Genomic DNA, 23,424 nt, shown 5'->3' with positions numbered 1-23,424 from the left:
ACCGGGAACGTCAATGAACCACAAAATTACTCCCCCAAAATATGTTAAATCACCTATATGCGTAATATGTTTACATTAAGGTGAGTCTAAACAACACTTTAAACACGTAAAAAAATGTAGGGCTACCCTAGGGTGGGCGCGAATCAAAAACCTTTGGATTACTAGCTGCGTGCTCTTCCGACTTGGCCACAGAGGCGATGAAGAGAACATCGCTTGTAGAAGGATAAATTATTGAGGTCTTTTGCATTCTGCTAATCAGAGTGCTCCTTTAACCGCATATATTCGACTGTAACCATTTGGGATGAGATAAAATCTGCTCGCCATGTAATTTTATAACAAGTTGACGAGTATCTATTTACTTTATTTCATGGTTCTTCCATATTCACTTTCAAATGATCGGCGACAGTTGCCATCTAATAAAGTTGATGCGTTTATTGCTTCTAGTGCACAATCGCTTAAAACAAGAAGCAACAAATGCATCAAATGTGGGAGATGAATTTAGAACACCTAAATGGCGAATGCCTAGCACATCTTGTGCTGTTAGGGTATCGAAAATAATACGTTCCTAAAGGACGTAGCTAGAACATGACAGATATATATCCCAAGTAAAGACATAAAAACAAATGACTGTTAGAGTGCGAAACTGCGCGAGGTATATAAATGCTATATTTGTGGTACATAGTTGCAAATATCGATTAAGTGTAACAAGTACCTAAAACTGTAGATAGCTGAAGTACACACTTAGCACATGAATATCATATGTGCCAGTGTCGGGTACCTAAAAAGTAGCTGGGACACCTAAATGGCACATGCCTAACACACCTTGTGCTGTTAGGGGAGTGCCCCCACCGAGAAACAAACCCAGGACCGCTCACCGAAGGCGAAAGCATTAGCGACTACTCTAATGTAACAAGAGTTGATTAGTGTGTAAGAAAGAAAGAGTTCGTTCAAAATACAAAATAACGAACGCTTTGGATTAAATTGATCTAAGGCTAATCGTAGCAGAAACAAACCTTTCCACTAGATTTTAACCTGTGAAAAGTCAATGTACTATGTTTGTAATCAACCATCGTTCCAAGATCCTGCTGTACATTGTCCAGAAGCATTCACCTTCGCCCACCTAATAGTCTCTTTCTCCTAGGCTATTTGAATAGAACTTGGTGACTTATTGCGTATTTTCCATACAAGTAACTTGTGATGCTTATCTTATAAGTATTAACTTTACTATTTCTATAATACTCGGTGACCTGTAGTTGTTGAGAAACAAAAGCTTGTATAGCGTTTTAATTCACCTGAATATCTGCGTTCCACATTCAATCAAAATAATGTTAATGGGTGGATTGAGCTCTTATTCATTTTAATGTCTTCGATATTTAAGACAATAAAATGTTTTACAGTAGGGTAAATTTTAGTACATAAATAATAAGCAATACTTTTTCTTAAATATAAACATTAAAAACAGTAATTGTTTGTTACTCCGGGTTGATAGCTAAAAGGAACAGCGGTGCTTTCTCAACGTCAGGTGCGAGCGAATTGACATACGAATTTAAAGTTTATATGATTGTGTCTGTTAGAAAAGTATCCCTTCCTGTGAAGGTCAACTACTTGCTTTCCCCTTCTGCAGTAGTAAGTGGTGGGAGCTAAGGGAGTTTCCTATCAGGTTGTCTGAAAGAGACTAGTATATTAGTAGACAATCGATTAAATTTATTCCTCAGATTCTTGAGGGGCAATTGCCTTCCTGCTCTCTTTAAATGACACCCCTGGCTACGACTTTCATAGTTTGCCATTTCATTGTCGTCTGAAGCACAATCAACCCCCACCACTCCCCGTTGAAAGAGCCCGGTCAATTCGCACACTGTTCACAGATATAGACACGAAGCGTCAAGAACATTTTTACACGACTGTGCTAACTATAATATAACCTGTGGTATCAATATACAACGCGGAATATTTTACATTTTATTGCTAGTTAACATGGAATATTGAAAGTTTTTTGAACAACTGATTTGAACAATTATATTGTTTTAGTATTATAAACATATGATGAATTAATATTTTACTTGTAGTTACAAATGGCTACTTTATTGGTTAAAGTTAAACACAAAAATGTTTCGAGCAGAAATTGAACTCAGGACCTTTTGCAAGGGAGTCGTGGATCATACTAACTTTGCTACGCTGTCACTTCATAGATTTACGCGTCGTTCATACATGCGGCGAGTCGAAACTTTTAAGACGCTTTTCCCCAATATTTCTGGCTATTGCGCTCCTCCAGTTTGTAATATTAACACTTTAAATGTGCACTATTGCCTCGCAAAGGATGGCTCCGAAGTTCATTTACTAAAGTCTGCTTTTTCGTTGTTAGTTAACTCTGGCCGGGCTTTTCTCACATTAATTTCATACATGTTCTAAGCGAGGAAAGGAGTGCTAAAATATACTCCAAAGAAGAGTTACTGACGAATCCCTCATCATAGTAAGATGAAACTCGCCATTTGGACTCCTCATTAGAAATATGTGACCATGTGGTCTATCTTTTATGGAAATTCCAACTCTAGCGAAGAAAGCAAGGCAACTGCTACAATATCTTAAATTTTCATTTTGTGTTCATAAACTGGCCAAAGTGAGTAAGCATTTTAGCTGTTTAAAATAAGTCTAGAAGATATTTAGCAGTTGGATTCACTTGGATCTTTTTCATTTCGCTTCGATATGCTATTCTATTGGGGAAGAGGTTTGAATATTTCGCAAATATTATTTCCATAAACTTATTCTTCTCGTTCGAAGAATGAACATTTTAACTAGTTTGTGTCTGACCTTTAAAGATTGCTCCAACCTATATTTTAAACGGATTGTGTATTCTATTTTCTGCATAGGCGGAACTAGAGGGGATCAGGGGGTGCCGGCCCCCAGAAGCAAAGCTGGTCCTCCCCACAATTTTTCTACTGGACAAAAATAATGTTATTAATTTACCTCAATTTACGCATAACAATTTTAATGATGTTTCGCCATTCGACATGTTTAATAGTGTCTATACTCGTCCGCCAATCGACTTTTTCAAATATGGTCTGGTGCCTGGATGTAATAAAATCCCTGGACCAATGTGATAGTGGGCAGTATAGCAACCTCTCAATTTGCACTATATGCGTTCTTTTAAATTTGATAGCTTTATTATGTAAATTATTTTTGTATAGACGTAGTAAGTTTTTCTTGTTTACACATGTATGAAAAACCAGTCTGCATTCTTATTGTTATTATTTTATTTATAGCATAGTAATGTTTCAATAGTTAAGATTCTCAGAGCAAATTATTAAGGTACACTAAAAATCATAAAGGAAAGAAAAAAGAAGCCGAACTCTTGAACTGCTAAACTCAAACAATTACTTTCTACATACAAGCATACAATACCCATTCAAAAGTCAGTATTCAACATCGTTTGTTGCTTTTCCTTCTTCTTCTTCTCCTTATTATTATTATTATTTATGAACTCAAGTTTGTAGTTACATTTTTAAGGTGTAAACCGCAATTAGACGCGGACCCAAAAATTTTTGTGCATGGTGTTGAAAGTTGAGAGGGGTACAATATTGCAAGACATAGACACGACGTTATTTTGCATCCGATCCGAGTAAACGATAAATAATTTCCAAGTAGCGGAAGTTGTGCACCCCAGGAACACTTTTTATACTTTGCTTTTGAAAAGGGAGTATATTTGTACTATGCTAAAGATAAAAAATATGTTCCTGATAACCTGATATTTTAGTTTCATGCTATAAAAGTTACATGGGTATCGCAGCAACAACAAGCAGTTTTCGTAGTTTAAGGTACATTCATAGGTAAATTTAGCTAAAAGGAAAAAGGGCATTTTTCGATATAACGTGAAAATCCAGGGAAATTCTCGCGCTCATTGATTGGCCAATATAAATACTTAAATTTTTCTTTGTTCTTCAGAAATAAACAAAAAATAATTTCACTGTTAAATCAAGTATAGTTTTATTAAGGAAGTGCACTCAATACGCTAAGAAAGCTCATATGTAATTTAGGAATATTACAAGAGTTGACATATATTCTCTCTCTTTGTTAAAATATTGGGATCAACATTATTATCAATCAATTCTGCTGGTCGAATCTTTGTTTCATTAAATGTTCGTTGTTTTAAATTTTACAATCATTTCTGCTTGTCCATCAGGGCCACCAGTATTTCTTTCAGACACGTCCTTGAGGGGGGCACTGCCCCCCGGAGTTCTGAGAGTGCCTCCCCGGACGAGACCAAAATATAATACGTCTATAATATAATAAATAATAAAGTACCAGCAGTGTCCCCTCGGAATACTACGTGTACCTCCCCGGAACATTTTTTCTGAAAGAACGACTGAGGGCCACTTATTATACGTCCTCCCGAAAATTTTAAATTGTAAGGTGTGTATAATTTTTTATTGAAAAGATAATGAGAAACATCTTTTATAGGTAAACGAGTCCCTCAATTCCATCTACAAGTCTTCTCCTCCCACATTGTTGACCTGCTTCTCTCTAAATCTTATTTTCTTTTTTAATCTATTATATAAAAGAGAACGCACAAATCCTTTGTTACCTCATCACGCTAATACGGCTGAACCAATTTCTTTCATTTTTGGGGGGTTATTAGGATTTGGACCCTAGATGGTTTTTATCATATCACTTTAATTTTCAATTACCAGTGTCTTGAGATAATTGACCATTCAGGTGTCCATAACGTACAAATCCTTTGTTATATTCATCATAGGTAAAAATAAACGTATTTATATGCAACCCACATGACCGTGTCACTCGGCGGGTTAACATAAATGACAGGCGATATAATGTTAACATTTAGTGCAATCTTCTATGGTTTTTATCATATCACTTGAAAGCGAAAAAGTAAAAATTATATAAGTAACAAAGTTTATTGCGTTCGGGGGTGACCGCAGCGAAGCGGGGCGGGTTAACATAAATGACAGGCGATATAATGTTAACATTTACTGCAATCTTCTATGGTTTTTATCATATCACTTGAAAGCGAAAAAGTAAAAATTATCTAAGTAACAAAGTTTATTGCGTTCCGGGGTGACCGCAGCGAAGCGGGGTGAACGCTGCTAGTATTTAATATTTACGGCAAGCTAGCCAACTATATTTCTTCGATTCGGTAGTTTTACATACCTTGTTTGTTTGTTTCTTTTGTTAAAAATGTTTTGTGTATAAAAGTTGATTGTATTTCTATGTTCACAAAGATTTGTGTAATTAAGCTGCAACACTAGTAAACGACAATGATTTATTGTAAAACTTAAAATGAAAAGATTTTACACTTTACTATAAATACAGTGAATAAATATTAGCACATGACTGATTTTTTAAAAAAGTTATAATTTTAAATTATGTCATTGCTTCTATATTTCTTTGTGTTTCTACTATATGTAAGAGCAGGGGTAAAAGTAAAGGAGAACGCGGGAGGACACCGTTCTCCCACTTCCAAAACTATCTACGGCGTCCCTCCACTTCTTAAAAAAATACAATGGGCAAAGATAGGCACGGAGGACGACGCGACGTCATCCGTCTCCCTACCTTTTCAGACCACATTTACCCTTGTGTAAAAGTAAACTGAGAGCATGACGGTAAATGTTTACGAATAACGTATTTTCGCTCAGAATTGTACGAGTAAAACAGTAACAGAAAATTATGAGTTTCCATAACTAGAGTAGATTTTAGGTAGTTATTTAGTAGCAATAGAATATAGGGAATATACAATTTTAAGCAAATTTCTGATGTAATAGATTTTCACTGTACTGTTACGTGACAGTGTTGTGTTAGAACTAAATAACTTGAAGAGTTGAGAGCGGGAAAAGGGGGACTCAGAAGGAAACCTGTCTAATATATATAACAAGGTCTTCTAAAAGGTCTTGAAGGTCTTCAAACAAGGTCTTGAAATTATAGGTAAAAATTCATCTTTTTTCCATCTTCAAAATACAACAACCCTATTAAAATATGATAGTACCTTTCATATAAAATATTTTAGGATAAAGGTTCGACACATCCATTATAAACGTACATATGGCAATTATTTGAAAATGAAAGGAAAAGTCCTTACCTGTACTCCGATCTGCTCCAGAAGATGCTTGTGATTTCACGGATATATCAGCAACACTATCTGACTCTTCGATTTTTTTTTTTTTTTTTTGACTAGAAATGATGTGATGTTACTCTGGATCCTTTTCATTTTCAAAATCTCAATGTTAAGAGTTTAGTTATTTTTATAAATCTAATCCAGTTCACGAGGTTATGACATTCATTTGACATATTACGCACAACAAATTAAAACAATAGTGTTCAGTGTTGCCAAACTCTTAAAACTCATTTCTTTTTTATAAAGAGTTTGCAACTCAATTTCTCACTTTGGCCCATATTCCCATATCGGACTCCTCAAAATTTTCATTTTGGTTTGCGGTAATCAGTATAGAAATTATAATACTGTAGGTTTCTACATTTTTTATGTTGCGTTCAGATAAGACATTTTACCGAGACCACCTTGCAATGAGATGTCTTACTTTCCTAGATTACTTAACTAACTGTACAGAAAAGAAATTACATGTAAGCAACATTGTATTATAAAACTTATTTTCAATATGAAAACAAGGTGCAGATGATATAGCCCCCTTATTCCCTTGCAGTTTTAGTGAGCACAACCCAAAATTAGCGTTTTAGTTGCGGTAATAGTCATAGCGGTTATGATTGTTTTCCAATTTCTTTGCGTTGCGATACGCAAATATTGCGGAGAGACAAACAGAATGTGGTCCATAATCGTCTCAAACCTCAAGACATCTCTTGAGTTCCAAGTTTACCATTATATTATTTCTCCAACAGATTTTATCTCTGCTATATATATATATATATATATATATATATATATATATATATATATATAGTATGTGCGCGTATAACTCAGGGGGAGGACAATTGTCCCCCCCTAAATGACGCCCCTGACATACGTAATGCAGAAAGTTTCATATGTGGAGACGTCACCATGAAGTTCACACGATTTAAAGCATTTTTCGTTCTTTTTTTGTTTGGTTTAAACCAATCCTGTTATTCGGTACATCAAGTTCATAAATAATGTTACGTGAACTAATTCGACTACTTTGTACGTATATCTTAATCATTAATACATTTTGTGGCAATCTAAAAGTTCTTATTCTTTTTGGTCTTGATCAGCAAGCTGTCTTTAAAGATTAGGAACACTTTTGCTCCCTCGCCCAACACTAGGAAGGACTATTTTAGGTACAACACCTGCTCTTCCATTCTGCACAATGTTACGCCTCTATGTCGTCCGTGCAAACACCCGGACTGATGTGGCCAATTGTTTGCAATGCATTTTTACGTTCGGACCGACGAACTCCCCACGTAAAATGATAGTTATTCGGTAGTTTAGTAGTAATTCCGCACTGTAGTAAAGATTTCATATTAGCAGTAATTCTTTGGCTGAGGAATGAACTGCCAACAATTAATTTCTACTTTTTAAAACGGGTTTCATATAGTCAAAAACTACAAGAAAACAACAAGTTATCATACAGAAAGTTTATTCTCACAAGTAATTGTTACATTTGTACACCATATACAAGTTTTACTTTTTCTCTACATAGATATATAAACGTGGGGTAACCCAAAATAGCTTGAAATGAAACCATTAGTTATTCCTGCTCTTGAGACGTGAGACACAGTAACACCATTGGCTCCAAGAAAGTAGGCATATAATGGAGAATACTAGGAAACAGGCTAACACAATTTATATATGTATATATAGACTATATATATATACTACTACGCAAAAAAAAGTAGCCGCGTAAGTGCCATCTAACATCTGTTTCAGTCAAAACATATAAATAATACCAGTAACACAATTTGTCCCCTCTTTCATCTTTTCTTTTTTAAAAAGTATGTTAACAGACTAAAACTTTACTTGCTTGTGAAAAAATGAAAACGTTAAAATTGTATTTAATTTTTAATACATAAAAATTATATTTAATGATTACTTTCTTTTTATTAATGTTTAAATAGTTTCTTAATTATCATAAATTAGGCTCCAGTGTAAACCTCCCTCATAGCATGGAAAACACTGGCCAAAATGAAGGAAAAAAGATCATTTTCTAAACACTATATACACCTAATTTGATGATAGTGCATCTGAGGAAAAAAAAGAAACACACATATTTGTCCTTAAAGCATGTCCACAGGTGTGTAACACAATAATTAAAAAAAAAAAAAATAATCGGAACTAATGTATGCAAGACAACACACACGAAACCATACATACAATATCCAGGCGCACAATAAGAATGATGCCCACATACGAAAACAAAATTGTACGAGAGGGAGAGGAGCATTATCTTCTGTCTTGAAGAAAGGAACGACACGATTTAGTATTATGCAAAACAAAATGAAATGAGAAAAGAACAAATATTTCATGATTTGACACTTGAAGAAAAAAAAAATGCCTCACATAATGCAGAAACCTCTTATCCAAGCACTTTTTGGCTTAGCGACATTATTATTTATTTTTTCTTTATATTTGTTGCAATTAGTCAAGTCCTAATTTTCATTTATCAAAAAATAAAAAGTTAATTATTAAAAATCATTACTGAAAAAAAAAAGCAAGACTGACAATGGGTTACCAACATACAAGCTACGAAGACAATACAAAAATTGCTGGAATCGAGTTTGTTACAGGAAAAAACTTTCCTTAGTTTTGATATTTATATCAATAATAATAAAAGTGCTACTGATGTGATACCATTCAATTCAGTGCCTCTGCTGAAGCGAAAATTAAAACAAACAAGAAAACAACTGAAACGGTTCAGCGAATTTTGTTAGCATTCTAACACTAAATACATATGTAACATTTCAATGAAATATCAATATCTATTCCAATTATTATTATGTAGTAAAATAATTAACAATGAAAATAAAATTATGCAATTACACACTGAAATTTTTTTGATAACGTCTGTAACAAACTTCGCTCACTTGTTATTTAAAAAATAAATATAGATATATATATATAACTGAATCTACTCTCCTTTACTAAACATATCAAGTCGCTACAGCAGAAGCTGTTGTTAAACACGCATACTGTTACAAGAGCAGTACAAGAGAGCAGCTGCCCTGGAAGTGGTGCAAGCATATATATATATATTTTTTCTTTCCTTATTTAAAAAAAAGTCGTTCAATCCAACACCTGCTACAAGTTTTGATAGGTAAAAATCTACGAGGACCACTCCAGCCCACCTAACCTAAACTATGTAACAACTGGGAGGGGAAGGTATCACGGTACGGGAGGGTATGCATATATATATGTATATAATTGTGTGATCAGAACTTTCTTTTCTCAACATCAAATAGCAATAAGAGGATAGGGCGGGGAATAAAAACGGCTTATCTTTTTTTTAAGTTTTTTTTTTCTTTCTAAGCTTGTGCAACACAAAAAAGTACAAATGCTTTGTTCAAAATGTTACTTACATCAGTCTTGTCAACTTTCCTTGGACAATTTTCTTCTTTTTTAAATATACATATTTATATTATGCATCTAGCTTTTTTAAAACCAATATTTTGGCCATTCACAGCCTAGGTATATCAGATGTTAGCCAGAAATTGGAAACATTTTGAAAAGTGCCACACAAAAACAGAACAATGCCATCAGCACAGAAAACGCACAACAGTGACCTATAATGTTATCGCCTTCCTCATTCAAGTAAATTTCTAGTAGCAAGTTGTAACATTTTGGAAAAAGCAGAGAAGGGAACAACCCTTTCTAAATTCATTACATACATCAAAAATTTAATGCGAACAGAAAAAAAAAAAGTTATTACTCTTTCCGTCCGTATTCCCCTCTCGTGCTAGTACATAATCACAACATACTCTGCGACTTAGATGGGGCACAGCAGAATTTCTTTTAGTTAAAAAAAATTCATAGCTTTAGAATTTTGGAAAACATGCTTAGATATTAATGTATCTCAAATTTAGAAGTACCACACACAATTTTCTTTTATTTCAAAGGGCTGTCCTTTCAAACTGCCTGCCACATCTTCCAAAGCATGAGATCAGTATTTTTTTTTTAATGTTTTACTTATTTCTTCTAAGTTTTTAACAATTGAATCTGACAAGATTATTTATTTATTTATATATATATATATAATATTTATATATTTATATATGTATATATGCTACATTGTAGAAAAACACACGCAAATATGAAAATTACAACTACAAGTACATTTTATGATACATTACATATTATGAAAATATAAGATGCTCTTGCAAGCAATCCACACTTAAGTGTATTTGGAATAAAACTTTTTTAAAGACAGGATGTACAGTCTTGGAAAAATACTACAAGTAAATTCTTGTGCATATCCAATGATTGTGCTCACTATTTTCTTTTGTTTCAGTATTAATATCTACATCCCACCACTTAATATATATATATATTTATATATGTATATATAATATGTACAATACACACATCAACAGTTCTTCGTCACTTGCGGACATTTGCACCTTTAGTAGAAACAGAAATTACAATACAAAAATTCACCAAAAATTTACAAATAAATATTTTCAGGTTTATTATTTACTGTACAAAATTGGTTTTACACATCGGAAACAAACCACACAATACTTTACAGCTTCTTATACAAATGTCTACAGAAAGAAAGGTTTGTTTCTCAAAACTTCTATTCACAGCAGCGTGTGTTTTCTTGGTCATTTTTTTTTTCTTTTTAGTATGTTCCTTTTTTTGTACAAGGTTCTTATTACACAAGGGTAGGGAAGAGGAGCTTATTTTCATGCAATGTTGAAGAAGTGTGGATTGCTGACAAGGGGGAGGTCCCAAATTCTACATGAAAGCTACTGTGTATGCATACAGTAACAAATTTTTCATTATTTATATAATACACATCACCACAGTGGACCTAGTCAATGGAGAAAATTGTTTTATCAATGTTACGTGAAATGAAATGTATGGAGGAAAGTGTTCCTTTCACATAACACTGAAATGTATGACTGACCACCTCCGATGCATTCGAAAGCAGGTCACAGAGGAGCCTGAGACTGTACGAAAACGTACGACCCCAAACTATGGACTTTCTATGAAAACGAAAAAGAAAATGACAGGATACTGTACAACATATGAAAAGTTGATGAACATTTTAATGGAGTTCTTACAATGTAGATGAATTTGTTTTTCATTTAAAAAATCAACCTTATAGTCCTAAGGGAGACAATGTCATAGTGATAAAATTACTTTATAAATGCATGGTACGCCAACTGATCCCTTTTTTTAGGTTTAAATTCTACATACACAATATTTTTTTTTTCCTACGTTGCATATGCAATAAGAAAAATAGTTTTTCCACTGTACAGTTTCTTTCTTAAATATGCTTTCCACTTAACTACAGTTCGAATAGCTTTTAAATAATTAAATCTACAACCAAGCCGCTTTACTATGTAATCGATACTTTAAAAACTCCATTGAAAAAAAAATATATATATATTGGCAACAATTGAAAAAAAAAAAAAAAAATCAGCACTCCCGCAAAGACACGCTACCCATGAATGACACTTAAAATATTATACACGCACACGTAAATGTGATTTAATTGTCATGTTACGAAGCAAAGGAAACGAGAACATACAGATACGTGAATATACATTTTATCTATCTCCCGCGTTCATTAATTTGTGACCTGTTTATTACAGAAGCAAATAATTTTCTGGTTTCTTCAATCATCATGATTTACTTTCCGTTGTCTCTTTAATATACTCTATTTTGAGTGTCTTTGCTGGGAATTGCACCTTGCAATGATATATATATATACACACACAACTTGGTACATTAGAGGAAAAAAAATCACTTCACTGCTTCGCTATTAGTATTTCATACATGTATGAAGCATATCAGTCTCTTGATGGTTACATTTACAAATAAGTAACAAAAAAGGGAGATATCTATACTATATAAAAGGGCTACATTTACTTTTTGTAGTCTTACGAACCTACAAGATTTGCGTAAAGTGATCTTAAGAGACCAGACAACAAGGAATTTACCCCATGAATGGAATCAAAATAATTTTTTCCAATAGATTAGAGCGATGCATTTGAGCAAAGCGAAAAATTTCCTTTGTGCCACCTGACAAAGCTTCAGCAAACACATTTAAGATATGAAAACAGGGAGGGCTGGCAGAGTGTAGGGAGAGAGAAATAAATAGGAATATATTGGTCCTTTTAATCCTTCCAAGGACTCTCATACCTCCTTCCTTTCAATTACCACATACATAAACACACAATTACATTTTTTCATAGTGCTTCTACAGAATGACATGTTAACCCGAAGTATTTAACCTTAATTACCCAAAGAAACTGTTTTTCTTCAATTTATTGGACTACCCTGCTTAAATTGCCTCTTTTCACTGTTAGCTCAAGTTGACAAGACACCTTTGGATTTAAGTATTTGATTTGAAAGAAAAAGTAATTGCGGTAAGATCAGCATAAAAAGAATTGAGATGTATAAAACCCTATTGTATGCAAGATTTTTATCCTTGTGTTATTTTTAAATTTCTCTTAGCAGCTACTTCCTGAGGCTTGTATCACAATTTGAGGCAGGGTTATTGGGCTTCAAATGCTTAAACTATATCATTCATTATGTCAACATGCTACTTCCTACATTACTTGATCCATTCATATTGTTACCTTACTCGTTATTTTAATTTTTTATTCTTTCTCGAAAGCATGCGATCTAAACCTGACCCCCTTTCGTCACTATATTACTGAACTGGTGTTTTTCCCTCAAATATTATAGCCCTCCGTTTGTAGGTGGACCTATGGGTCCTAGGTCCCCTGCACTTTTCATGAAAAATTTCTCCAATTTGGCAATGATGTGCTTTCCATATGTGTACTTGCGGAGTGATGACAGATGGGGACGGATCTTGTGCATCAACACCTTGCGCTGGGCAGGTTCTGCAACGTCAATCATTTTTTGGACCACATAGTTCGCATACTGGTCCTTCATCATCACGTGTAAGGCACTGTTGGGGTTGCTGTAAATAAAAAATAGGACATATTGATGAGACATTCTTGTTTGGTCCGATCTTAATACAGACTATCAACTAAGATATCTCATTACTTTTATGACATAAAATATGAAGTATCAATATAGAATACATTACTCGAATTATTTCTCGTCACAAGCTCACAAGAAAGCACGAGTTGTAATTTCCAGTCTTGCTATGACTTTATAAGACGACACGAACAAAAGATGCCGGTGAAGTTTAGAAATACACCTACAATGAAATGAAAGGACGTGTTGTCAAATATTTATTTTAACTGTCACTATGAAGAATAACGCGAATGGAAGTATTATGTTGCTTTTTGTTGAGTTGAAATTGATCTTAAACTCATATTATTCTAGTATTTATATTTAAAAACCTATTTTCCCTTACCTCTTAACCCTGAAAACGAGTTACGCTTAAGCAGTTGAAATTCACTGCACACCACATTATATTAATTTCCAAATTGATAGTGTACTTACTTTCTTTATCCACCTAAAAGAACACTGCGTTTACAGTAATCTTTGAAAATATACAAAGATTAAAAAGTTTGCACATGTGCGAGAAATAGCCAGGAGATCTATGTCAGTTCTGTGGCGCTATGCACAGTCGTTCAGTATATAGTGAGCATTGGAAGGAAAAGGTGGTGTTGCAGTTCACTCGTCTGCTATAACAATTGAAAATGAACGCTCTAATAGAAAAACCCGCCAAACGTGAAGTGGGTGCGGTAATACGATTTCTGAGTAGTGTTGTAAAATTTCCGGAAATTTTGAACCTGTTGGTAAGAAACTATTTTTTCCGGTTTCTTTCCGGAAAAATTGTGAAAATAATAATCTTTGTTATAGGTTAATTTTACTAGTAATGGAACAGTGTTTTTTAACAACGCGTGAAATTGGAGAAATTACAATATTGCGAATATTTAAAAAGGGAGATTCGAAAATAAAATTGTTGCAATTATTCTTGAAAATTAAGTCTGTACTCATTTCCTTTATGTGCTTTTTAGTTGTTTATTCGTCATTGTGTATTAATTACGTAACTTTCACAGTTGTATACACATCTACCATCATGAAACGTTTCTCTTGCAACAAATAGGGCTCTTGAGTGAAACTGAGTTCTTAATGTGCTCTTTGGTCTGGTGAAATTGTTAATATTAACCAAGTTACTTCTTAAAAAGAAAAAGCAGTAGGCAAATTTCACTAATACTCATACACTACAACATATAACAACTATTATTTAGTATTCTAATATAGACTTTTATGTACAAAATTTTGTATGTGTACAAATACCTGTTTTCGAGTGCGACAAATTATCTAAGATGAAAGAGACTTAACTCTTGAACCACCAGACCGATCTCGATAAAATTTTCAACATAGATGAGGTTCGGGTCTGGAATATTTATCATCATTTCACTTTGAAGGTGCAACTTGGAGGAAGGGGATATATATATATATATATATATATATATATATATATATATATATATATATATATATATATATATATATATATACTAAAAATGGCCGAAAATAGTGTCGAATCCGTAGTTTTCGGAATTGCTCAGACGAACAGTGACATTTCCGAAGCCGCTTAAATTCAAATTCAGCACTGCAACCTAGAGGTAGTGGGAAAGAAGATATATAAAAGATCAAAAATGACCGATATTACTGTCTAGTCCATAGTTTTCGGGGTCACTGAGATGAAAAGTGACACTTTTCATGCTATTTAGATCCAAATTCATTCCCGCACATTGGAGGAGGGACAGATATAAAATGGCCGATATTAGTGTCAAATCCAGTTTTCGGGGTCGCTGAGGTGAACAGTGACACTGCCAATGCCGTTTAAATCAAAATCCAGCCCCAATTAGTACTGCTAAAGAGGGAGGGTGACATGTAAAAGTAATTGAAAATGACCGGTACTAGTGTCAAAGTCATAGTTTTTGGAGTCCCTAAGTTCATTGGTGACAGTTTTGGTGCCCTTTATGTCCAAAATGAAACATATTCTCTCCGTGCGAGAAACGGGTATTCTGCCAGTCTTTACTAATAACGAATGGAAGTTTCACATATTCAACTTCTCAACATATTTCAATTTGTTGCTCAAATTTACTCACTTGTGCAGTGTGTGTAAATAAGATCCTCTCTCGTTTTGTGCTGTTCGAAAAATATACAATTAATAAAGAGGAATTTTACTAGAAATCAGAAAACTAAAAAGTAAAATTAAAACCTGTTGCTTTCAGTAATTTTCCTGTTAGCGAAATACATTGTATATATGTTGATGACACGTTACAGCAAATAAGTTTTAACATCAGGCGAAGTAGTAGTTTTTAAATTGTAGTTTTCGGTTTTTGCCAATATTTCCGAAAAGATTTTCTTTAATGGGTTCAAAATTTCCGGAAATTTTACACAGCACAAGGAAAATGCGTACTCCATAAAATCTATATTTGATTTTAACATAACGGTATTAACTGAAATGGTTCTCGCCTCGTTATTTTCACATTTCCCTGCCATAAAGCGAAAACTTTATAAAATTGCTTAATTTAAATCCACCAATATTAATTAATCTAACTAGGATTATATTTTAGTATGTTTTGTAGCCATAACTCCATCCTATCACGATGTTAACTTTAAATAAGTGGTGCACATATATTTGTTGCTACAAATTTTCCTTATTCTAATAGAATAAAATATTTTAAAAGCATAATGTAGTAAAATTTTCGAAAATTTCAATTTTCCCAAATTTTCATTCCCCCCCCCCCCCCCAAGCTTGGGGAAAAAGTAAACACTTTTTAAAACCCAAAATTTTCTTTCTTTAGACCTTCACAACATTATTTCTGAGTGCGAAAAATCTTTTGGTAGCTGTGATTCATCGCGAACTTTGTGGCGTTTACAAACCAAACTGAATGATGATGCTCGCCCGCACACCGCTGGATATAATCAAAACCTTTTGGAACAGTTTCAGTGGGATGATTTTGATCACCCTCTTTATAGTCGCGATTTCGCGCCGAGTGACTACCACCTTTCAGGCACATGAAACTGGCTTACGTCGCACCGATTCTACAATGACAATGCGCTTCACAATGCTGATAGCGGGTAGCTTCATACCCAGACTGTTTTCAGGAGAATTTTACACCTTATAAAACGTTATGACAAGTGCCTTAAATTTGAATGCTGAATATGTTGAAAAGTAATGTAATGTTGTACTTTTCTAATATTTAAAATAAAAGCGCTGTATCTGCAAGTGCATGTCACTGATAACCAAACGGAGTTTTTTCCCCCCTCAAATATTTAAATAGCCAGAAAAACGTGTAACAGACTGGTTACTGTAGATAAATTTATATGGTGAGACAAACAACAGAATTTCGCATTCAAACTAACGCTCCAAAACTAGTGTGATTTGACATTTAAGAATGAGACATGTATACCTCACTACTATTATTTATTAAGTTAATAAATGGAACTGCAGTGTAGAATTCAACGAAAAACTGATTACCAGAATAAAAAATAGAATTATTCTTACTTGTCATTGAAGCTGCATATTTCTTCGATAAGCACTGCTCTTTCACTTCTTGTGGCATGAGTGACGCACTTCTCTACAACGTTGGATGCGAACTTATGCTGTGACAGCTGCAAGACTTTTCCCCTCACCACTGAAATGATCTGTGATTTGTCCTCCGGCTTGCCATGTTCTATAAAACAACACAAATATCAGAATATAAAGACCAAACAGCTAAATGCACGTACCGTTTAACGGTCTATACACACAGAAAGAAAACGTCATTTTAACGAGTAATTCTCAGTATCTATAATGAAAACGTGACCTGTTTTAAAATAAAAATATAAACAAACTCGACATGGATTAATCATCGCTAATGACTACACTATCAGTTATTAACTCTCAGCTTACTTATCGTGACGTCAAAGATACACAAGCATTTCATTTCAATACATAAACAGAAAGCTACAAAACAGAATTGCCAATGTGTTTATAAGTAATGTTAATCAGTGTCGATGATACGCTGTCAGAAACACGTAGGGATCTTGAAAGAAGCTATGAGCAACTTTACCATGACATGAATAGGAGCTTTTCCCCTTAATTATCTGTATTCCCAGAATGCGATATCAAGCAGGATCAACATCCCCTTTCTCAGACGTAAACACAAAGAGATTTAGAATAGACCCTACATTGGGCTGTAATTACAAACCCAAATAACTTTAAACAACCAACATTCCGTGGATTTCAATACTAATGAAGCAGTGTGTTGCCGCATATCTCTTTTCGAAAATAAAATTTGATCTTTTTTAACTCCATTTTAGAACTAATTTCCTCATCCTCAATTCTTTCTTCAGATTTTCATAAGTGATACTCAACACAATACAGAGTGTCTACACGACTTTACGTTTTACTGTGTAGGTTATGTAAAAACCGCGATAGATCTGGCAATTCTTTCACTCTGACATCTAGATATTAATTTGAAATTTGTTACATTCAATTTGGCAACTGTTAAATTATATTCCCTCAACTCATGAATATTTATTAATACAGGATAATAGATTAACACTAGCAAAAGGCTCTTTCTTCGCCCGGTAACTGCAAATATTTGGAACACACAAAATAAACAATTCTGGAAGATGGACAGAAAAATTGTTCATTAACGTGGATGTAAATGCCTGAGATTTGAAATTTCTCACATCTAAGACTCTCCTCAATCCAGCGGTTTACAAAATTTTTGTGTAATATTGACTTCGATTCATATTCCTCCGTCCAAAATTTTATTGTAAAAGAATTCGTTTACTTCCAGCGCACCTGAGATTGAAAAAAATATTTTACGTATATACAGTTCTAAAAAGGTTTAAGAACAGGTTTAAATTAACTTCTATTTTTCTTTATTAATTCTTTCCAGAACGGTTTTAGCCTATACTTTACGATTTTAACATTTGTATGTACAGTACGCAGCAAAAAACCTACAACACGAGCATGCAAGTTTATTGTGAAACGACGAAGTCTTTTGCTCCAAAATAAATGTGCAGAGGAGGACGCCGAGGATTCTCCTGGTGTGATTCGTGTCACTTAGACGTTATGTTGATTCCCTGCGCTGTTAGTCGTAATTTACAATAAACTTACATGCTCATGTTGCAGTTTTTTTGCTGCAGACTGCACCATGTCGACTACCTGCTGGAATTTGGCTTAGGCAAGATTCGGTTTCCAGTACTAAAAGACCAATAATTAGAATGTACGTACGTGAAGATAAATAAAGAGTTCGAATTTGAACCCTGTTTCGATCATAAAATGATCTCATTAACAAGTGTATCAAAAGTTTGTGCTATTATTCAGAAATAAAAATACGTCCAGAATATGCGATAAAAATAAATATTTAATAATAACTGAAAATAAGGAAGTTAGTTAATTATGATAGAAGTGGAAGGAAAGAAACGGAGCGGGTAATTAACTTTTGTTACATAAATACCATCATTACTAAAAATTTTTGTAAGCGTGACATAAGAGCAAGGACAGAAATGACGAAAAGATGCCTTTGCACGAAAGAAAAACTTACTTATGGGTCACTGAACAAATTTAGAATTTAAAAAAAGATCCATAAAATGTTCTGAACATAATACAGTGTGTGCAAGAAGTCAGGTCACCTGAACTTTTTTCTTGTGTCTGTAACAGTGAGAGCACCAAACTACACTAGACTATGCGTGACAAATGTCTACATTATTTATATATATATATATTTTTTAAATCACAGTTATTTGTATTATGTGTTAATTAGCAATACTGTCTCGCCAAGTCAAAGCTGAATTTTAGCAGACTCAAGTCAGGGCAGTATAAATCGGTGTCGAAAGTGAAGTGATACCTTCCAGTACAGTCCCTGCCTCATCCCACGAGTTGACACCCTCTCAACCGAAGCTTTGAGAACAAAGTCGAGGGAATCTGGACCGAGTGGATCCCTGGGAGTGCGCTCTAGTGCAGACAAAACACAAGTATGTTATTTAAATGAGTTATGAAGTTTTAGGGGGTATGGAACCGGTGGATACCATTTTGAGTGCGCCCCTATATGTGCAGACCTTCGTGTCCATTTTGGAAGATGTCAAATGGGATTACTGTATTCGTTCGACGTTCCTTTCCAGCAAAGAGGCTTACAATATGAAATGTATATCTACAGTTTAAAGTGAAATCTGCACCATGGTATTGCCTTTAATACTTTCCCACCAATAATTGAACCCGGGACCCCGCGCATCTCAAGTACGCGAGCTAGCCATTAGGCCTGTGAACAGGGCAAAAGGGTTATTGTATCAAAAGATGCAACAAATCATTCATCACAGAACAATGTGTGGACGGACAATTCGGGTATTTGCTGATATAGAAGTATGCAAATGTTGCCAACCACGTTAGTGTGTAGTTATGTATTACTACAATTTAAAGCCACTCTCAGGAATTCTATAATTCTACTTACAAATTTCTGTAATTCCTGAATAATACTTGTTCTGAACTTTCGATTCTCCTCTGGAGTCTTGGACACGGAGGATAAAAACAGGAAGAAGAAAAATAAAAGGTATCAGGGAATAAAAATAAAATGGAACGGACTTACCAAGGAGGAGGGTGCTGGAACAATGTCAAATTCAAGGATTACACGTCAAATTGTGGTGATGCAAGTTGCAATATGACAGAGATGATTTGTGCGCTGGTTTATTCTTTAGTGGAAGGTTGCCTGGTTAATTCATGCTGGTATTTTTGTTATGTCAATGCTGTGCGAAATTTGTAATTACTACTTCCCATTGATCACTTAACAATCCCTTACTTAGATTTTTGATTTTGTTAAATGAATAAATAAATTTTCAAATATGAGTTTCTCTACTTCATTTTTTGTCCCCAATAAAATTTTTGAATCTTCTATCTTGTATTGACTTTTAGAGCTTTCAACACGCATGTCAGCAGGTTTACCGCTTCTGAATCCTTAACATGCTCCTTGACACTTCTTTCGGTTCTACCTTTGTAACAAGTCTCATGGCAACTGAATTTCATAAATTCTCGATTCTTCACTCGGATCCGTCTAGTAACTCTTAAATCGGGTAATATTCTTTTGTAAGGTTTTGGAAGGTTTCAAAGCTATGTGGAAATCGTATACTGTATACGTCCTATTCACTGCAGTTGCCAATTTGGAAACAATAGGTAATCCCACCCATTTTGTGTTATTCATGTCGGTTTCAGGTCTATCGAAACGCAAGTCACTTTTAACCTGGTTATAGAAATTAATAAGGACACATTGATTACCCACTCATACTAACTAGTTTCAACAAATAGTCAATCTCTGTGTATAAAAATGTTTTCAGAGAGGTAAGTCAGATAGATGCGAAAAGAAATTCTTCCAAATATTTTCTTTGGTACTTGCAGAATGAGCGATTTATAATGTATGGACTGTGTGCCGGCTGTAGGCTTGTGGTGGACACTAGTAATGAAGTTATTATGTCTTCTCTTATTGAGATTTAAATAAGTAAGCCTAACTTGCTTTTCATTCTCAACTGTAAATCGCAAATTACTATAGATATAATTCTATTTATTCAATAAAAACTTGAGCTGTGAATTATCCCTGTACAAGGAAAGTACGTCGATTAGATATCTATAATAGCGTACCGTATCTAGATACCTGTTCTTTCTGAATATTAGTTTTAATCGAATGAAATACCAAATTAACCAACAAAGGTGATAATGGGTTTTCCCATAGCTAGACCTTAAATTTGATAGAAACATTTTTATAATATAAGCAACATTCAACATTCAATGAAACATTCTGAATATTTCATTTAATTTGAAAGCATTAAGATTCTTACTGTACAAGATGATGTATGTGATTCAAAAACAAATTGCAACGGGATGGACGGGTACATATCGACTACGTCCATTGACATCATCATAATATTATTGGCAGTAATTCAATTGCGCGCACATATATCCTCACACAATGTGTACAGGAAACATTCAAACCTTTGAAAATAGCCATTTAGCCAAACTCTACGTAGAATGACGTTGTATAGGAGATAATAAGTCTTTTTCTCGCTTTCCGAATAAAAGTTTATTCCACTATTTTCATTGTTTCCTGCTATAATGTACAACCATCCGTTAAGCATCATGTTTAGTGCAATTTGGTACCCATGGCTTTGCTAGCTGGCAAGAAATTCACAGAAACTAGGTTTTTACGGTGACATCATAAAATGCTATATAACTCAACCATACATAATTCGATTTGACTCTAAACCCATCACTCTCTTCGATATTTTAGAACGTGCCATGTCGAACTAGAAAAGATTCCCGTCGCACTGGATTCTGGACACGTTTCCGGGCAAAGAAATACTCATTATTTTTATTTTACAACTAACGCCATTCTTCCTCTTCTCACTGTGTCCTTACTTATGTGGCGTACTTTAATTCCTCAGTAAAATACAAAGAATCACATCTCCTTCATGCACAATCCGCACTCGCCTCAAATTTCATTCTCGAGTTACAACAATTCAAAGTTCACGTGACAAGACCTGAGACTATTCTGCGAAGAAAAAAAAAAAAAAAAAAAAAAAAACTCAAAGCACCGGTAGTAGCAGATGATAAGAATAGTGGAGATAAGAGAGCGAGCGACTGATTAGTTGAAGGCTAATACAAAAGGTTGCTCAATGAGTGGGTAGTAATCTAATCGTGTCGAGAAAATATTTAATTATGACGACTTATTCTAGTGACTTATTTTGTTATAGAAATTGATGGTCACAGAAGCATTCAGTTACGAGCCGAGAATGCTAAATTAACAACTACTTATACATAATTTTTCATTTAGAAAAAATGAATCAAATTTTGTATTAAGTCAGTATGATCGTTGTTAGATTAAATCAGCGTTTCCCAACCGGTGCGCCGCGAGGAAATTTAAACAAAACTATTAATTCTATTGCAATCAAATTGCAAGACATTGGGAGAAATGTATATTTGTATTTCACATTACTATGAACCTCTACTGTGAATCTACAATTTTAAGTTTCATACCCTGTTACTGTTCTGTATATTTTTAATGTTTAAAAAGTATTTCTTATCATTGTTATCACAATTATTGCTTCTTTATTGTTTCAGACTATTTTGTAACTTGAAATTTTAAAATATCATTCAATCCCTTCGACAAAGCGAACATGCATCCAAATTACCTACATTTGTGTTTTAAAAATGCAAGAGATTTGTTTGTTCGTTGGTTATTTAGTGATCTTCCTTCTTAGTGAAAGACTGGATAGTTTTCGAAAGTATATTTTTAAAAACCTGAGTCCTATATTTCATTGTAATTGTTTTCTATTTTTAAATTAGAATGAAAAATATGCATAATGATTTACCACGGGGGAAAACCAAGAATCAAGCTTTCTTCTCTCTGAAAAGGATATCAGTAATCACAGAAAAAAAATACCCCGGTATTTTATATTTACAAATAATAATAATATCTGCATGTGTGTGCCGCGATAATTCAAGTTACACCTGTAGTGTGCCACAAGTTGAAAAAGGTTGGGAAACGCTGGATTAAATCATACTTACCCAAAACATGCTGTATTACGTAATTGCCATACTGGTCTTGGATGAGTTGCTCAGTGTGCTGGTGAAGTTCTTCTAAAATAGGCGCTGTTTGTTCCGGTGTACAGTGTTCCAAAATACGCTGAATGACACGACATCCATACGGATGAGTTGATAGGGCAAACACCTGTTGAAACAACCCAAGATTTCAGATTAATATTTGAACTAAACGAACATCAGAAAACATAGACGAATGTTTGTATTTAAAAAATACCTAACGAAACTTTTAAATCAATCTCATGATAGATCTTTCTCTTGCGCATGTTTAAGTATGCATACCTAGATAATATCCGTAATGTTTTGAATTACATAACTACTTTTTGATCGATATAAAATATCGATCAAACGAAAACGAACTGTTTCAACATTATACATCTATCCCCCCCCTCTCTCTCACACACACATGGGAGGGGGGGAGGAGTTGGAAAGTAAGTCGTGGCAACACATTCACAGAATACAAACACTATTATAGAAAGTACAACAGTTTACATTCCTCCAATATTATCTCCCAGTCACATTTATAACCAGCTGTTACACTGCTGTAACACGCTGGACACAATATAACGTTTATTGATGTGTTCAGAATAGAGCGTCACAGGGACCTGTATGAGTAAGGATCTCCCATTTCCGCATTGGACTACGTCGCCCACAAGAACAGCGTTGTGATAACAGCCAGAATCACGCACCATAATGGGTGGATGTGCTTGAAACAGCCAACGATTCCTCACAAAAATATTACTAT

General features: G+C 34.2%; 1 protein-coding gene across 8 annotated transcripts in view; it reads right to left on the bottom strand.

Moving 5' to 3' along the window:
- Window positions 1-7,557: 7,557 nt before the first annotated feature.
- Window positions 7,558-23,424, bottom strand: part of pum (pumilio) — a 344,999-nt gene continuing 329,132 nt past the window's right edge. For all 8 annotated transcript variants that reach the window (XM_081769609.1, XM_081769610.1, XM_081769606.1 and 5 more), the window contains 3 exons: window positions 22,647-22,809; window positions 16,608-16,776; window positions 7,558-13,085 (listed from right to left, as the gene is read on the bottom strand). In XM_081769609.1, the coding sequence (XP_081625735.1) occupies window positions 12,842-13,085; window positions 16,608-16,776; window positions 22,647-22,809 (576 nt within the window). In that variant the 3' untranslated portion in view covers window positions 7,558-12,841. The remainder of the gene's footprint in view (window positions 13,086-16,607; window positions 16,777-22,646; window positions 22,810-23,424) is intronic.

This window comes from Thermobia domestica, chromosome 8 (genome assembly GCF_964235325.1).
Source record: "Thermobia domestica chromosome 8, izTheDome1.hap1.1, whole genome shotgun sequence".
NCBI classification, from domain to species: Eukaryota; Metazoa; Arthropoda; class Insecta; order Zygentoma; family Lepismatidae; genus Thermobia; species Thermobia domestica.
Note: the sequence above shows the minus strand (reverse complement) of the source record. Positions and strands in the feature narration are given on the sequence as shown.